The 16,243-nt window shown below is 43.3% G+C and overlaps 2 protein-coding genes across 11 annotated transcripts in view; one reads left to right on the plus strand and one right to left on the minus strand.

Moving 5' to 3' along the window:
* The first annotated feature begins 3,911 nt into the window (after window positions 1-3,911).
* Window positions 3,912-16,243, plus strand: part of Tdrd9 (tudor domain containing 9) — an 84,092-nt gene continuing 71,760 nt past the window's right edge. For 9 of the 10 annotated variants that reach the window (XR_004518349.1, XM_033766845.1, XM_033766848.1 and 6 more), the window contains exon 1: window positions 3,912-4,187. Coding sequence is in view for 8 of the 10 variants with exons in the window: in XM_033766845.1 (XP_033622736.1) it covers window positions 4,006-4,187 (182 nt within the window). In the remaining 2 variants the exon portion in view is untranslated. Of the gene's footprint in view, window positions 4,188-6,008; window positions 6,141-16,243 lie in introns of those variants that run through there. The other variant, XM_033766849.1, reaches the window with a different exon arrangement.
* Window positions 8,956-10,877, minus strand: Rd3l (retinal degeneration 3 like). The gene is made up of 3 exons (XM_010607307.2): window positions 10,491-10,877; window positions 9,801-10,106; window positions 8,956-9,453 (listed from the first exon to the last, which is right to left on the minus strand). The coding sequence occupies exons 2-3, from the start codon at window positions 10,097-10,099 to the stop codon at window positions 9,156-9,158; spliced, it is 597 nt and encodes a 198-aa protein (XP_010605609.1). The 5' UTR covers window positions 10,100-10,106; window positions 10,491-10,877; the 3' UTR covers window positions 8,956-9,155.

The following is a 16,243-nucleotide window of genomic DNA, read 5'->3' on the forward strand; positions in this document are numbered from 1 at the left end:
TTTTTTTTTTTTTTTTTTTTTTTTTGCTAAGAACTGACTTTGCTTCGTCCTACAAATGCCCAAAAGGTAACTAAAAACAGAACAAAGCCAAAGTTTATTAGCCCTCAATGTATCTAATTCAACTTCAAGACACAGGACACAAGAACTAATTTCCAAGATTCACAGGTACATACAATTACCAGCCTTTACAATTCCAGACCCCTTCCCCTTAGAGCAAGGCTGGAGTCTGCAGCCACTGCCTTGAACTAGTAGTCACTGGGTCCCTGGAAAAAGCAAAGACTCACTTCGCTGAAGCCACCACAAGCAGAGAGTATCATTTCATGGGAACTGAACCAACTTACTCCCATGAGGACTGCTCTGGAGCTACAGAACGAGGACCTGGTAATGACGGACCAGACCTGGCCCACCTTGGTAACCTACTAAAACTGGTCTCTTCTTTTGTGGGTGGGCCAGTCTGAAGCCCTATATCAGAGCATTCTGTCTCCAGCTACTCAAGATGTAGTACTTTATCTTCTTTTTCATTCCAATTAAAGCTTTAGCCTGTAAATTCATACATCACTTTAGTTTTAATTTCTGTTATTACTAAAGCAAGAACCAGGTGTGGTGGTACATGCCTATAATACCAGTACTTGGGAAGCTAAGGCAAGAGATTGCTGTGAGTTCAAGGCCAGTCTGGGCTACACAGTGAATTCAAGACTGGCCTAAACTCTAGCAGTGATAGTTTGAAGTCTTTCAAAATTCCTGGGGTCAAAACTGGTAAGATGCCATTTGTTTTTACTAGGATTCTTTCATGGGTAGAGCAGTGTTTTCCAGAGGCTCTGTGAGTTCTGCTTCGGGGAGCACCAAGAATTACTGAGTCAGATGGAGGCATCCCAAAACCACTGGGCCTGGGACCACACAAAAAATTTACCTGGTGTTTAACCAGGAAAGCAAGAACCAGTTCCCAAAGTGAAAAAACATCAAGGTAGTGTCCCTCACAAGGTCAAAGGGGACAGAAAATGTTTCAGAAAATGAACAAATGAACTCTCTTCCTCTTAAACACACAAAGGATGATAACCACATGGGAGGAGTGATAGCAAAAACAAATATGAGTTCTGGAGTTGCTTCAAGTGCTTTCGATATATTTCATGAAATTTAGGATTACGTCTTTACATAAATTACAGAGTTAATTTCCATTCAATGCTGCAGAACATACTGAGTCTCCATAGCTTTGTGTTTGGAGGATCTTTTCAGAGGTGGCAGTGTTTGAAAAGTCAGAACAGAAGACCCAGAAGGCGGGGCTAGGATTTGGAGCCAGGACTCTTGGCTTGGAACATGGTTGGAGGCATCAGCAGCTCTTCCTACCTGGCCAAGCTTCTGTCTACACTGTTCACAAGCTGACCCTTATTGACCCCTTGGTGGACATTTTCTTTTTCTTTTTTTTTCGGTACTGGGAATTGAACTCAGGTTCCTGCACTTGCCAGGCAGGCACGGTGCCACTGAGCTACATCCCCAGCCCTTTGGTGGGCATTTTCCAGTATGTAACCAATTGGGCTTCACACTGGGGACCTTGTGTTCTCTCGTCACCCTATCTCACAACTGTGTGGCTCCTTCTGGGCACTGACAATGGGATGGTGGCTGGCAGTTGTGGCTGGTGATTCTTCTGCCATCTTTCTTCCTTTGTATGCTCCACTGGTTGTTTTTCTGACTCTTCTTTTGGGATCTTTCCCGGCTTCGGCCTCCATCCTCACTCTCTCAAGAGCTTGGCCTGGACCATTGCAGCCTTTTTTGGGGTTTTACCCACCTGACCTGCTGTGACAAGCAGACTGTGCCCTTGCATGTTGTTGTTTTTTGGTACCAGGGATTGAACTTGGGCCCTTGTGCTTCTGAGACAGGTGGCGGAACCACTGAGCCAAATCCCTGGCCCCCTTGTATGGAACAGCAGCTTTCAGGCCCAGAGTTACTCCATTTTATGAAGCACTAGCTGATGTGAGGTACTCCATTCTGAGCACAAACATCAGGGTACGCCTTGCTTGGTAAATCAGCATCTCTTGGTCACACCTACAAGGCACTAACTGGTAACTTATTCATGTCAATAAAAAATTAACTTACTGAATCCGGAAGCACATGGACATGGGAATACCAAAATCACAGCAAAAATAGCAGATACATGAACTTATCAATTACACCAGATGCATACCCCAGATATAAACCCCTTACCTGGGACTTTTTTCTTGGTACTGTGATTTTTTTTTGGAGACAGGGTCTTCCTATAGCTCAGGCTGGCCTTATAACTCACTGCATAGCCCTGGCTGGTCTCAGATTCGAAGCAATCCTCTGGCCTCAGCCTCCTGAATGCTGGGATTACAGGCATGTGCTACCACATCTGTCTTGGTACTGTGATTAAACCCACATTGAGCTACATCTCCAGCACCCCCCACCCCCGGTACCGGGGATTGAACTCTGGTCCTTGCGCTTTTGAGGCAGGCAATGGCACCACTGAGCTAAATCCCTGGCCCCTTCTTCCCCTTTTAAGACCGGGTCTGCTAAATTAGCTAGGTGGGACTTGAACTTGAGATCCTCCTGTTTTCAGCCTCTGAAAGTGATTGGATCATAGGTGCCTATTACCAGACTTATAAAAGGAGGAATACCCTGCAGCTGGTACAGCAGCACCACTGGCCACCTGTTCACCACAGGCTTTGTTTGCACAGGTAATTGCCAGGTGAGTAATCTCCATCTATCCTTGGGCTTCAGTTCAGCACGGTTTCTCCTGCTTGTGATGCACACAGCGCCACTTCAAGTCAACACTTTTGAAACTGCCTGCAATCCAGACTTGGCCTCCACCTCTATAGTTGTTACTGGGTTCTGGCCTCTAAACCAGATCTGTCCTCCTGCAGAGTCATCTGCACTCTGTATCAGCTGGCTGCCTTTGCTGTCTCTGTAGGTCTCTTTAAATCCTGTGCAGCTTTCAACTCTTTAACTAACCATGTGTAACATACAGTCTTGCATATATCGTGTGACCTGAGTGTTATAGATATTAATAATTAAGATAGGAAGTGGGGTGTGGTGGCACATGCTTAGAGTCCTAGCACTTAGGAAGCTGAGGCAGGATGATGTTGTTTGAGGCTAGCTAGGGTTTCATAGAGAGTTCCAGGGCAACCTAAATTACAGAGGGAGACCCTGTGATTTTACTTTTTGTTTGTTTTGAAACTGGAAAAAAAATGTGATTGCCCTAATCATAACTATCAAGTGAAGTCTAGAATATTCAGTTAGTTAACCCTGGTGAGAGAGGCAGCTGGTGAATTTATTGTTATTCAATGTATTCAGAAAGAGGCTGCCTGTCTGGTCCATGTTAAAGCCATTAGCCTGTGACATCCACACCTGCTATGGTCCAGCTGTGTCTAAGGCGCCGCCTTCAGAGACGCAGATTCAGAAGCAAGATCAATCCTGCTTACGTCTGTTCTGGCCTGGAAGACCTTCCAGGGCCTCCACTCAGCCCCAGGGATCCGTTCGTTCTGGGGCATCCGTGGGCTCCCTTTGCATGTGCTTCTCTCTCACAGACCACCCTCTATGTGTCCTCTCAAGGGCCTTTAAGAAGCCTTCCCTGGCTGCTGCCCTGCCCTTCTCCCCTACACAGGTGACGGGAGGTCCACAGTCAGCAGCCACAATTCCAGTCAAACCCTCCGCACGGTTACGGCCTGCTAGGCCCACACAGGTGCTCGGTAGACGTCATGGAGCCCAAAGGCCCAAGGCTACGTCCAGACTCTGTCTCTGTGCCTGCCCCCGCCTAGCCCGTTCTGGTTGTCCCAGCAGGCCTTGCACGAGGCAGCCAGGGGTAAGCGGCTCCCAACAGGCTTCGCGTGGCAGGGCGGGGCCAGAGGCCTGTGGGCGGGGGGGGCGCACCCTCACTAGCCCGTTTTGATTGGAGGGCTGAGGGCAGGGCGGGGCTTCTGGAACGGTCGTGGCAGCGTGGCGCGTCGTGGCTTTTCCCGCCACTCAGGCCAGGCGGTTGAGGCGGCTGCTAGCATGCTGCGCAAGCTTACTGTCGACCAGATCAACGACTGGTTCACCATCGGCAAGACGGTGACCAATGTGGAGCTCCTGGGCTCGCCGCCCACCATCCCAGCTGAGGCGGCCCGGGAGGAGACGCAGGGCAAGGACTCGACCCCTTCCCCCGCTTCCGCTTCCTCCCCGCTGGGCCGCAGGAGGTGGGCAGGGTGTTGTGGGGGGGTGCCCTGGGAGGTGTGTGCCAGCTGCCCACCGAGCATAGTGATTACATTCATAGCAGGGAGTTCATACCTTACATAGCCATCTCAGTTCTTTTGACTTCCCCTCACTTTTCTGTTTCTTCATGTTGACATATGGAGAAGAACTTGGCAGCCGTCGTGTGTTGTTTCCAGTGTTCGCCAGGTTGTGCTGGGGCTCCAGTGGGGTCATACTCCGTGCCTCAGCTGTGGTGGGAGCCACACATCCCTCCCGTTGTCGTCCTGCTGGTGCTGCTTCCTGCCTTCATGCCTCTTATTAACTCCTGGATCGTGACGCTCTCGTTGAATTCTCACTTTTCGTGTCTCTGACTGAACACCTTAAAATGTGGTTTGTTGCACAGCGCTTCCCCATGGAGAGCTTTCACATTCCCAGTGCCTGATGTTTGCTTTCACCCAGTTTCTTTTTTTTCCTTCTTGACATGTCTTCTGTAAGCAGCATTGCTGGACATAGTATAGGGTGGCATTCCTCCCAGCAGACAGGGACGCTTCACTTTGCACTCGAGGCAGTCAAGGAATAGAGAAGTTAAGCTGACCTTGTTCCAGTCTGCATGTCTTTGAGAATGTTAAGTTTTGCCATGTTGTCTTTGAGTATTTAGGCTTCACACGGATGTTAGCCTGGCTCTGTTGGCCTCGGAGGATTTCTGTTTTCTAGTCACCATGGCTGTAGTTTGGATCTTACATGTCCCCGTAGGGCATGTGTTGAATGAAAGCTTGGTGCCCATGGCATGCTATTGGGAGATGGTGGAACCGTTGAGAGGTGACCCACAGGAGGTCCTTGGGGCTGTGACCTTGAAAGGGATCACAGGACACAGCATGCCACCTTCTTCCTGGCTGTGAGCTGAATGGTCCTCCTCTCCATGTGTTTCTACCGTGGTGTACTGCCTCGCTACAGGCCTGTAGTAATGGGGTTGATCAATTGTGGACTGGAACCTCGGAAACTGTGAGCCAAAATACACCTTTTTTAAAGTAATTATTCAAGTATTTTGTTACAGTGGTGGAAAGCTAACACACCCACAAAGTTCATGTTTTTTTAAAGACCTTTTTGTCTGTTTAACAAATTCAATTTATTAAATAATTTTCCCACTGGTTAAAAAGTATTGCTGCCAGGGATATGGCTCAGCGGCACAGCACCTACCTGGGAAGCATGAGGTCCTGAGTTGGATCCCTGGTACAAAAAATTTAAAAATTGCAGAAAAAAATTGTATTTCTCCTTTGTCTTCCATGTATAGCAGGAGTAGAGTCATTGGGGAAGGTACTAGATGAGACCAGAGAGATGAGTCATAGTTTAAGTGTCCTGAGAATTTTGCTTTGTTACTTTGTTTTTGGCAGAAAGGAGCCACTGGAGAAGGCTTTAGGGTTTTAAGTTGAGCCATGATGTGGCATGACACCTGGCTCTACAGGATGACTGCTGTGTGATTGAAGGGGGCTATGGGTAGAAACAGGGAGATCAGAGTTGATACCATAATGATGGCTAGTTTATATGTTACCATGGCAGCAGCATGGTACCGAGACACGGGGTGAAATGTTACTCTAAATACTCCTGTGAAGGTGCTTTGAATGAGATTGACGGGAGTTAATGGACTTTGAGTAAAGCAGATTACCCTGCATTGTGAGTGGGCCTTGTCCAATCATCAGAAGACCTAAATATAGCACGACCAGCCCCCTCTTGAGCAATAGCTCTGCAGCTCTCTTCTGGGTGTCCAGCCTTCCAGCCTGCCCCACACCTTTGGACTTGGCGCTGTTACAATTGTGTGAGCTATTAAAATAAGCCTCTGTCGGTGGCTTGTGGGTTCTGTTTGTCTGGAGAGCTTTGACCAGCACATCATCCAGACAAGAGACAGGATGATGGCTTAGACCAAGAAGGGAGTGGAGTAGTAAGCAGTGGCTGCGTTTGGGGTATGTACTTAAGATAAAAGCAAGGACGTTGTTGTTGGATCAGATGCAGGATGTGTGCAGGGGAAGTGATCACAGATGATAGGAAGATTTCTGGCTGAGCACTGGTAGCTGTGGCCATCAGTGAGGAAGGCAAGGCTGCAGGAGGGCTGAGTATGGTGGTGCTTGTCATAATCCCACTGAGGCAGGAGGGTCAGTCTGGAGTTGAAGAAAACAGTCTGTCTGGAACTAGATGTGGGGTTTGAAGTTACCTTTCACTGGGCACTTAACAGATCCGCGACTGTTTGCTTCTGCCAAAGGGAACAGTATTACTGACTTCCAAGGTTAGGATTAAATGAGTCTGTACATATGCCTGGTAAGTAGAAAAATTATTTTGACGTTAATTGGATGGGCTAGTTAGTAGTGCTGACAGCCTGTTGTGTCAGGTAATATGCAGAATGCTTTACCTGAATTTATTTAGTACTTACTTTCTTACAACATTTTTAGCTACTGTGCTCACACTTCCTCTTGTCCCTGAGGCATTCCCAGTAATCCTCCCCGTTTTTACTCTTTATGTTTTTGACCCAGATTCCTTTGCCATCTTTAGGTATTATAAATGGCCCAGTGTATAAAAACTTGGATCTTTAATATTCAGGAACTTGTTTTAAAGTTTCTATTTGATTTGTTGATTTTCTAGAAACAGCTATATTTTTAAACTTTCTAAACTAAAACTTTTTTAAGAAACATGTTTTTAGGTTCTTAGCAACAACAAAGTGAGAGGGAGAGACTCAACACAGGGTGCTCTTCTGTCCCCTTTTAAAGTTGGGTGTGACTCAGGGCGGGACGTGCATTCTCATCCTGGTTGACAGAGACACCACTATCTACTTCAGGCACCACTGGCTGCTTCTTCAGTCACAGTGAGCTTCCTGTTTGTTTATTTTTTATTTTTATTTTTTGGTACCAGGGATTGAACTTGGCACCTTATGCTTGCAAAGCAGGCGGCAAAATCACTGAGCTAAATCCCCAGCCCCCTATTTAATTTTGAGCTGAGGTCTCACTACCAGGCTGGCTTTAAGTTCCTGAGTTCAGGTGGTTCACCAGCTTCACCTTCCCAAGGACCTGGCATTGTGGTGAGCTTTTTGGAAAAAGCATCTTTTTCCTGTTTGAGCATGGAGCATTGCCCTGTCCAGGAAGTGCTGGCCAAGGTGTGTGAAGGGAGAATGCAAGCTGTGGGCACCTTCAGGGTACCTCGTTCCTGATGGAGCAAGAAGCATCCAGCTTTAGTGCTGGGTTTCAAAGGCAAACTCAAAGTTTTTTTTTTTTAAACAAAATTTTGAAGACAATGATTTTTTAAAAAAAATTTGGGCTGGCAATTTAGCTCAGTGGCACTGTGCCTGCCTCACAAGCACAAGGTCCTGAGTTTGATCCCTGGTACCAAAAAATCCCCAAACAAAAGAACTCATGTTTTCTATTTTCACTACACAAGAAGCAGTTGTGTGCTTTTGCGACATTTACCTCCCACAAAAAAAACCACAAATAGTTTCTGCTCTAAGCAATCTTGCTGTGATTGAAGAAGCCCAAGCTAGTCAGGTCATGAAAACAGAACAGAAAATGAACAGCAGTGAGAAGTGTCTTTATTTTAGATGTACTTAGGATCGTGCTTCTATTTTCCTTGTTTTATGAAGCTTGGGCAGATGGACACTATTTATTACATGACTGATATTTAAAAACAGATTGAGAACAGTTGAAATTGGTATAGAACAGTGGTAGCAAACCTATGACACTTATGTCTCATCGAGCTCTTTGTATCATTGAAAGCTCTATGAGGTTCACTATCACTGGTATAGAAGTAGTTGTCCAGGAGTGTAAGGAGAAAAGAGAAGTAGGTTTTAAAAAAGCTCACTTTTGGTTCTGATCTTAATCTTTTTTTCTTGAAGATGAAAGGAAACCAAAATCTAAACATGCAAAGTTATAGATACCTGGAAGGTACACAAAAAGTCTTTGGTCTCACCTTTATTAAGAATGTTAAAAGATTCTTAGCCAGGTGTGGTGGAGCACACCTGTAATCCTAGCACTCAGGGGGCTGAGGCAGGAGGATCACCATGAGTTTGAAGGCAACCTGGGCTACATACTGAGTTCAAGGCCAGCCTGAACTATATAGTGAGCCCTTGTCTCAAAAATCAACCAAACAAACAGAAAAGGTAAAGATTCTAGTCTATCAAAACTTATAAACCTAAGCCGGGGATTTAGCTCAGTGGTTTGGTGGCCTGCCTTGCAAGCGCAAGGACCCGAGTTCAATCCCCGGTACCAAAAAAAAAAAAACCAAAAACTTACAAACCTAATATATAGTTTATTTCTTTAATGAGGTTATGAAAGGATGAGTGTATATATGAAGTATTTTACATAAGCAAAGTATAGATTTAAATTATGTCAGCATTGAATATTTTTATTTTAAAAAAATGAATGAATTAATTAATTTACTTATTTATATTTTGAGATAGAATCTTACTGTATAGCCCAGGCTGGTCTCAAACTCATGGTCCTACTGCCTCAGCCTCTCAAGTGCTAGGATTGTAGGCATGTGCCACAGTGCTTGGCAAAATTTACATCAAGCATTTATTCTATACATAGTTTTATAGAGTCAAAGTCAAGATTAAGTTTCACACAGAATTTGTCAAACTTCATACTAAATTGCCTTAGTGAGGTGTTTGAGGCATAAAAAATACTGCACATATTTTTTTTCAAAATATTTAGGAAACAATTAAAAACATACTGTTAAATGGAACATTACATATTTAGTGTTTTTTTTTTTTTTTGGTACTGTGCATGGAATTCGGGTCTTTGCGCTTGTGAGGCAGGGGGTGGAACCACTGAGCTAAATCCCTGGCCCAACATTGCGTATTTAGAATGGTTATGAAAAGACTACTGTTTAAAACAGGGTACATCCATACAACAAAATTGAAGCCACATTTTTTTGTATTTGTAATAAGAGCTCTACTTCTAAGGTGGTCATAAAAATTGCTGGTTACAGATGCCTTGCTAACTTGATGGATAATAATATGGTAGGTTCCATATTCTGTGTGAGCATGATGGGAACCTGTTTTGTGTGTTTTTGTCGACATAACTAGAAATGGTGGGTATTTCATCTTTTCCTGAACTTTGGGCATGGTCACCTGGGAGTACAGAGGGAGGGTGACAGCCCGGTTCCTGGCTCTCCTGCAGGCTCTCTCCATGACTCCCGCTGTCCAGGCTGCTGAGGAAGTCTCTCAGAACTTGCTTGAAGATGTAGACTATTTCCCATGGCAGTACATCATTTTCAGCCAAAACTTCTCGAAATCTGGGGAATGAATAGTCAACTCAGGAAAGTTTTTGGTGTATCCCTTCATCTCCAAAATACAGCTTATGTAACATAGTTGTGTGCTAGTTACCCACCCTTTGAGTAATTTGCATATGGCTTTAATATTATGTGTCTAGTTAAGTTTTGATTGTAATTTTAAAAATTTCTTACCAGTGAGATATACATAGCTATTTTGGTCCATTTTATCTCTAGTGATTTTGGTAACTTGGTATTTGGTACACATGATTAAAGAATTTACATAATAGATTACAGTTTGCAGTCTAACTATGTGAAGAAGTTGGACTTGGCAGTAGCTCATAACCTAAGAAAGAACATAGTATTTTTACCTGCTGAGAATGGTTCCAGTTTGGAAAGGTTGAACTTGTGAGCAAAGAATTTCAAGTTGTCTTTGTTCAGTAGCTGGAATAGTTGTGTGGGGATTCTGGTAGTTTCTCAGCCAGTTGTAATCCACACCTGTTTTTCTTACTTTTTGTTCATTTTCGATTTCTTGTATTAATCTCTCTCGCTCCTTTAGATGCCATTTTAGTTCCCGAAGCAAAGTCTTTGTCACTACATCTGAGCCGGCATAGTGTGTGGGTTTGTAGGAATCACTTTTTGACCATTTCATCCAGCCAAAAAGTGGCATGTTTAGCCTGTAGAAATATTCCCACTTGTCTATTTGAATATCATTTTATGATTATGATGAGCAAATTTTTTTTATTTAAAATAAGATTGCCAGAAAAGGGCATGAATTTTTCACTAGTTAGATATGCAGGTCAATATAAGATTAGAACATGGATTAAAGTCTTTTCATTTCTAACTAGGTCAGTGTCAGAAACCAAGCTTTGAAAATATTTTTATATTGCTAAACCAATTAAATACATAAAGTCAGGGTTAATCTACAAACTGAACAATTTCTGAAAATAACACTTGTTATTAAAATTCTTAGGAAACTTTAAAATATGCATTAATGCATTGGAAAGTACCATTTCCAGACACTTGATTTATGCTTTGTACAGAAAAGGCTTAGCGCTTACCTGCCAAGTTGATGAGTCTGTTGTGGGGCTGTTGGCAGAGTTGACTCGGACTGGGGATGAGCCTGTGTTTACTCAGGCATCTCTCTTTCTCCTGGATGTGTTCTCTGTTGAAGGAAGGAGCCTCCCGATTTACCCACTGAAACTATATTTGAAATAAACAACTTTCTATGTTAGGAATGAGGTTGTGATGTCTTCATTTGGAGAGAATGCTCATTAATTCACCTTGTAAGTAAGCTAGAAGAAATGACAAAAATAACTTACTATCGAATCTTCACAAATTAAATAATGGTCTACCTTCTAAACATGCTCATTCTGTCTGGAAAAGATGCTGGCAGTGATGGATGCTGGTCCCAAGCACATTGGACATGTCTTTGGTAATGAAATGAAGAACAGCCGCAGAAGCATCACAGATGCTCTCCTGACTAAAGTGGAGACTGTCTCATGACGTAGTGCATTGCTGAGCATAGCTGTAGGTCACAGTTTAGTGCTGTATTTTTATGCCTGTAGAGCTCTAAAAATAACCATGTTGCTTTTATTCTTCAGCTTAACTTCCAGGCCATTTCGAAGCCAGGTCACTGTCCCCTCTAATGAAAACAGGAAAAATAGATCAGACTTGACTGTGTGCAAAATACACACTCTGAGGAAGAGTGTTGTAATTGAGCAAAATAGGAAAGCATGCTGACATTGTCATGTGTGAATATTTAGCAAATCCAACATTCTGTATTCATTTTTCTTGCAAAACAGTACATTTATATGAGTGTTGAAGTGCTAGAGGACATCATAAAGACTTTAAAATGCACTTGGTAATCTCTAGATCCATGGTGTTAAGGCAGTTATGGATTATCAGGAAAAAAGATGTAGAAACAAATTTCAAAACATAATTCACTGTAGACAGCATGTTAGCATTTTGTCTTGGAGCTGCAGATGAACACTGATGCTGTGTTTAGGTGAGTGCTGACATGCAGTGGTCTTTATTATGCTAGTTTCCCATTGAAGAATTTTTCTTGTTATATAGCAGGCCAAGTCTGGTCTGTTTTCATTAGAGTGTACAGGATCCTTTACTCTGGCTCTATGTTAAGTGATTCACTGGTGTTTTCCTTTATAATATTTGGTTTTTCTCTTGCTTTTCCTTCCAATGACCCATGAAGAAGGGATGTTCATGTTAGACCTGTGTGCCATGTGCAATCAAGAGTGACGTGGTCATCCTGTAGCCCCTGTTATTAATGTGCTGGAAAAAGACATCATGATTCATTATCTTCAACTACAAGGTTTTCACATTAGATTGCATATAATACTAGGAGAAGAAAATGAATAGATTTTATCATGACAGAAAGGTCCTACCATTACTGAAAGTGACTGTCACCACTTCTTCATTTGAATAACCTTATTGCTTAAAAACTTTTTTTTGCCCTAAACTGTTAACAAAAACTACTGGAGTGTGTTGAATATGAAACATAAACCAAATTCCCTTCAATGCCCTCTTCAGTCTGAATTATCATGCCTTCTTGCCTAGTTTTTCCTCTTGTACCTCCCCAGGGCCCCGTTTAACTTTCCATTTTGCAATACTCACTTTGGACCCCTCAGCTTTGATTACACTGATCTTCTCAAAGGCTTATGCTTTCTGTCTTCCATGTAGCCGCATTGTAATTCTCCTTTTCAGGTCCAGTTCACATGCCAACTCACATTTCAGTTCACCCACATTCTTTCCCTGGCCCTATTCTTCCCCTGAATGCTGTTCTAGACCCCTTTTTTTCCTCATGCTGTCTGATTCATTGCTCCTTTACTGTAACTGCTGGCATCCAGTTGCTTGCAGATGTTCCTTGGCTCGTTACCATGGGCTGGAGGACTGGGGCTGTGGATGTGGCAGTGAGCTGGGCAGCTGTAGCTCCTGATTGAAGGGGCCTTCTAAGGACGTGAGCAAGGTGATCCCAGATTACCACGTGCTACTTAACACATTTGATGTGGCTCCCCACTTAGATCTGGAGGACAGGAAGGCTTTCTAGATGGGCAGGTGTCCTCTGGGCAGGGGTAGACAGGTCAGTGACTAGTCACTGAGACGGCTTCTTGGAGACCATCTCCCTTGCCATGCTACTGGACTCAATGGACACCTGTCTGCCATCGAGACCCTTGCCCACATTGGACCTCCAAAGAACTTTTCTTACTACTTCATGCCTTCCTTTGAACTTATTTGCATGAAACAGCTTTTCTAGTACTTGGTTATGCTACTTGTATTGTTCCACATTTTACTTTTTCTCTTTATCCTGAAATTGTTAGGTTAAAGCAGAGACCAAATTTCTATATAGTACTTCCTTTACTACTGTATAGAAAAAGAGCATAGGTAGTGTTTGTAAATCAAGATAAGGGGGTACATTTTATTAATTTTTCCTCTTTATTAGGGTAAAAACAGATTAACATTAGATTTTCTTTATCAAATATTTTAGTAAGTTCAATAAATGAATTATTTGTAATGATTTACAACCTTATTAGGATTTTTGTGTGGAAGACATAAAGTTTAAACTATTAAACAGGTCATTTTTGTTTTGGTGGTTGTGGTGGCATTCTAGGCTATATGATGGAAGCAGCTGAGTGTCCCTTGATAGGCAAATGGACATGCAGCATTTCAGTGTCCATGCAGTGGAATATTGGGGCCTTACAAAGGAAGGACATTTGATACGCTACAACATAGTTGAAACTTGAGAATGTAATGCTAAATGGAATAAGGCAGTCATGAAAAATTATGATTCCACTTCTGTGAAGTAGGGTTTTAGTTACAATCATGGAAACAGGGCGTGGAATGGGGTTGCTGGCAGCAGGTGTGAAGGGAAATGGAGAGGTGTTGTTTAGTGGGCATAGGATCCTGGTTTTACAAGACGACAGGAATTGTGGAGATGGATGGGGTGCAGTTGGACAGCATTACAAATGTATTTAATAACATTGAGCTGTGCACTTGAAAATGTCTATAAGGGTAAATTTTTGTACTCACAACAAAAAATTGAAAAAAAGATACAGTTAATATTTGAAGAGAAACCATGAAGTTATATGTGTGTATACACACATATACACACACACACACACACACACATTTTTTTTTACTATGGGTTGAACTTGGGTTCTTGTGCTTGTGAAGCCAGCAGCGGAACCACGGGGCTAAATCCCTGGCCCTAAATTATGTTTTTTTCAGTATTACTTCCTCCTTAAAATATTTTGCTTCAAATATCAATACATTTACTTTTGGAAGAAGTTAAAAGTCACATTCCTGCAGAGTTGTCTATATTTCCTGATTTATAGGAATTCTTAACATAGTGTTTTGTTATATGTAGGTAGATATATGACCACTCTTACTGTCTTTTAAACTTCATAGAAACATTGGCCATAAGTTTTAAATTTTGATATGGTTAAATTCATTTGTATTTTTCTTTTTCATATTCTCATTTAAGAAGGGCTTACCTACTCCAAAATTATAAATACAGAAGAATATTAGCTTTATAGGCTTAAAAAAGGAAGCCTCTGGGTGTTTAGTTGATTAGAGATTGGTATGAGGATAGGGTTCAGATTGTTTTGGTCCCCAGACAGGATAAATAATATGCAAAGTAAATGGTCATTGCCCTTCCCAGAAGAATTTCCCAAATCTTCATGTGCCAAGGGACTTTGATGTGTATCCTGTTTAGAATGTTCTATGATGGAACTCTGGCTCCTGTCTAGATCTGTGGGATTGCAGCCAGCCCAGATGTGATCAGGATCATAGTTCCAGCCTCGGGCTGGTTCTCAGCACCAGTACTGTACAGTCTTTCTCTGTCCTATATGTGTCCCCTTCGCCATTCTGTCTGCAGCTCTGTTCTGAGTCTGATGGCTTGAGGATCAGTCCATGCTGAGCAGCGCTGAGATGAGCCCAGCACTTCACAGCCTGGGCTGTTTCCTATAAGCTCTTCCCTTCCTGCAGCTGTCTGTCCCACTGCACCTTGGGCTAAGCAGTGAGAGGGCTGGGAAAGGTGGGCAGGGTTTTCTCACCTCTGGGACCATAGCTCCTCCTGCTGGGCCCCTGGGGCACTGCTGCTGCTTTTGCCACTACTACAGTACTACTTATGGGCTGGGGCATAAGAGATGGAGAAGAAAAATAGGAACATTGGAGGTCATCTTGATTTCAGGTTCTCAGCAGCCTCCTTGCAGCCCTTGGTGCAGAGCTAGAGAATTCTCCTGGCTCTCTGCCTGGCCAGTGACCTTGCTCAGGGGTGACTGCAGCCAGAAGAAATAAATGGCAAACTCCCCTAGCCTGGTGGGATGTGGCTACCTGGCCCTCTTCCCCAGTCTGCCTGCTGCTGCTTATTCTCTAGAGCCCTCAGATAGGTGCCCATGTGCTCTGTCCAGAGAACAGAGTGCTTATGTCATCCTACCTAAAATGGGTGCCTCCAATCATTGTTGACTTCCCTTTGTTTTTCACTCCTCACTCTAATATGTCAGTGTGTGCTGTGCTGCCTAGTGTCTCAGAGGACTGTTCCCGAAGCTTGCTGTGGTGCTCTTGCCCTCACTGCAGCTGCCCTGCTGACTCCTGCTGACCTTTTCCCCTACGCTCTTATTGAACGTAGTTTGTTTTACTTAATTCTCTTTCCCCAGCTGGACTAAGCTCCACAAGGGAAGTCTGTACTGATGACTGCTCCATCTCCAGTGCTAGCAAGAGTGTCAGACATGGAGTCAGACCACAGTTATTTGCTGAGTGAATTAGTGAGCAATTATCGGGCCAGCAGAATGTTGATGCAACTATTAGTATCAACCAAAAATAGACTCTAATTTTATTAAAGTTACTAAGCAGGGTTCTCCAGGAAGATGGAGCCATGAGATTACTATTAGAATATGCTCCCAAGATTATGGAGACCAAGAAGTCTCACAATGAAGTGCATTCAAGTCAAGGAGCCAGAACAGCCAGGGGTGTAATTCAGCTGGAGTTTGAAGGCCTGCGAATTTTCCTATCACGGAGACACAAAAACGAACACACACAGTTTAAAGGAGGGAGATTTAATTTGGCTCCTGATGTCAGGGGATTCAGTATGGGTCAGCTGGCTCCAAGGCAGAGCCATCATGGTGGAAGGGTGTGCCCGAGCAAAGTTCATGGTGAATGGGAAGCAGGGCAGGGGAATAGCTCCAGAGAAGAGGAGGCCGAGGCCACAAGTACCCAAAGCCATGCCTCCCTGACCCACCAGACTCACCTGGAAATGTGCTTTACTAATCCCTAGATTGCTCTCAAGCCAATCAAGTTGGCACAATTAAGCTTAATGACCATGGTCCTCAAGTATATAGTGTCTTCTCACCCAAATCGGTGAGGGTGTGTCTTTACTTAGTCTGTTGGTTCAAATGCTAATCTCTTGCGGAAATACCCTCACAAGGCAAAGCTGGAAATAATATTTTGCCAGCTATCTGGGCATCTATTACCCCAGTCAAGTTGACATATAAAATTAACCATCTTATTCTCAAATTTTTGAAAATCAGTATCACTGAACCTGTTCTCTGACAACAGTGCACTTAAATTTGTCATTGACAAAAACCATTGGGCTGGGAATTTAGCTCAGTGGTACTGTGCCTGCCTTGTAAGCACAAGGTCCTGAGTTTGATCCCTGGTAAAGCAAAAACAAAAAACCCCCATATATTTGATAGCATGAAGCATGTTCTGTCGATCTGAAATGAGTATTATGAAAAGGTTCTCTTTCTTCCTTCCTCCCTGGAATTCTTTTCTTTTCTTTTTTTTTTTTTTTTTTTTTTTG

This window comes from Fukomys damarensis, unplaced genomic scaffold (assembly GCF_012274545.1).
Source record: "Fukomys damarensis isolate Sample0158 unplaced genomic scaffold, DMR_v1.0_HiC HiC_scaffold_21, whole genome shotgun sequence".
In the NCBI taxonomy this organism is placed as follows: domain Eukaryota; kingdom Metazoa; phylum Chordata; class Mammalia; order Rodentia; family Bathyergidae; genus Fukomys; species Fukomys damarensis.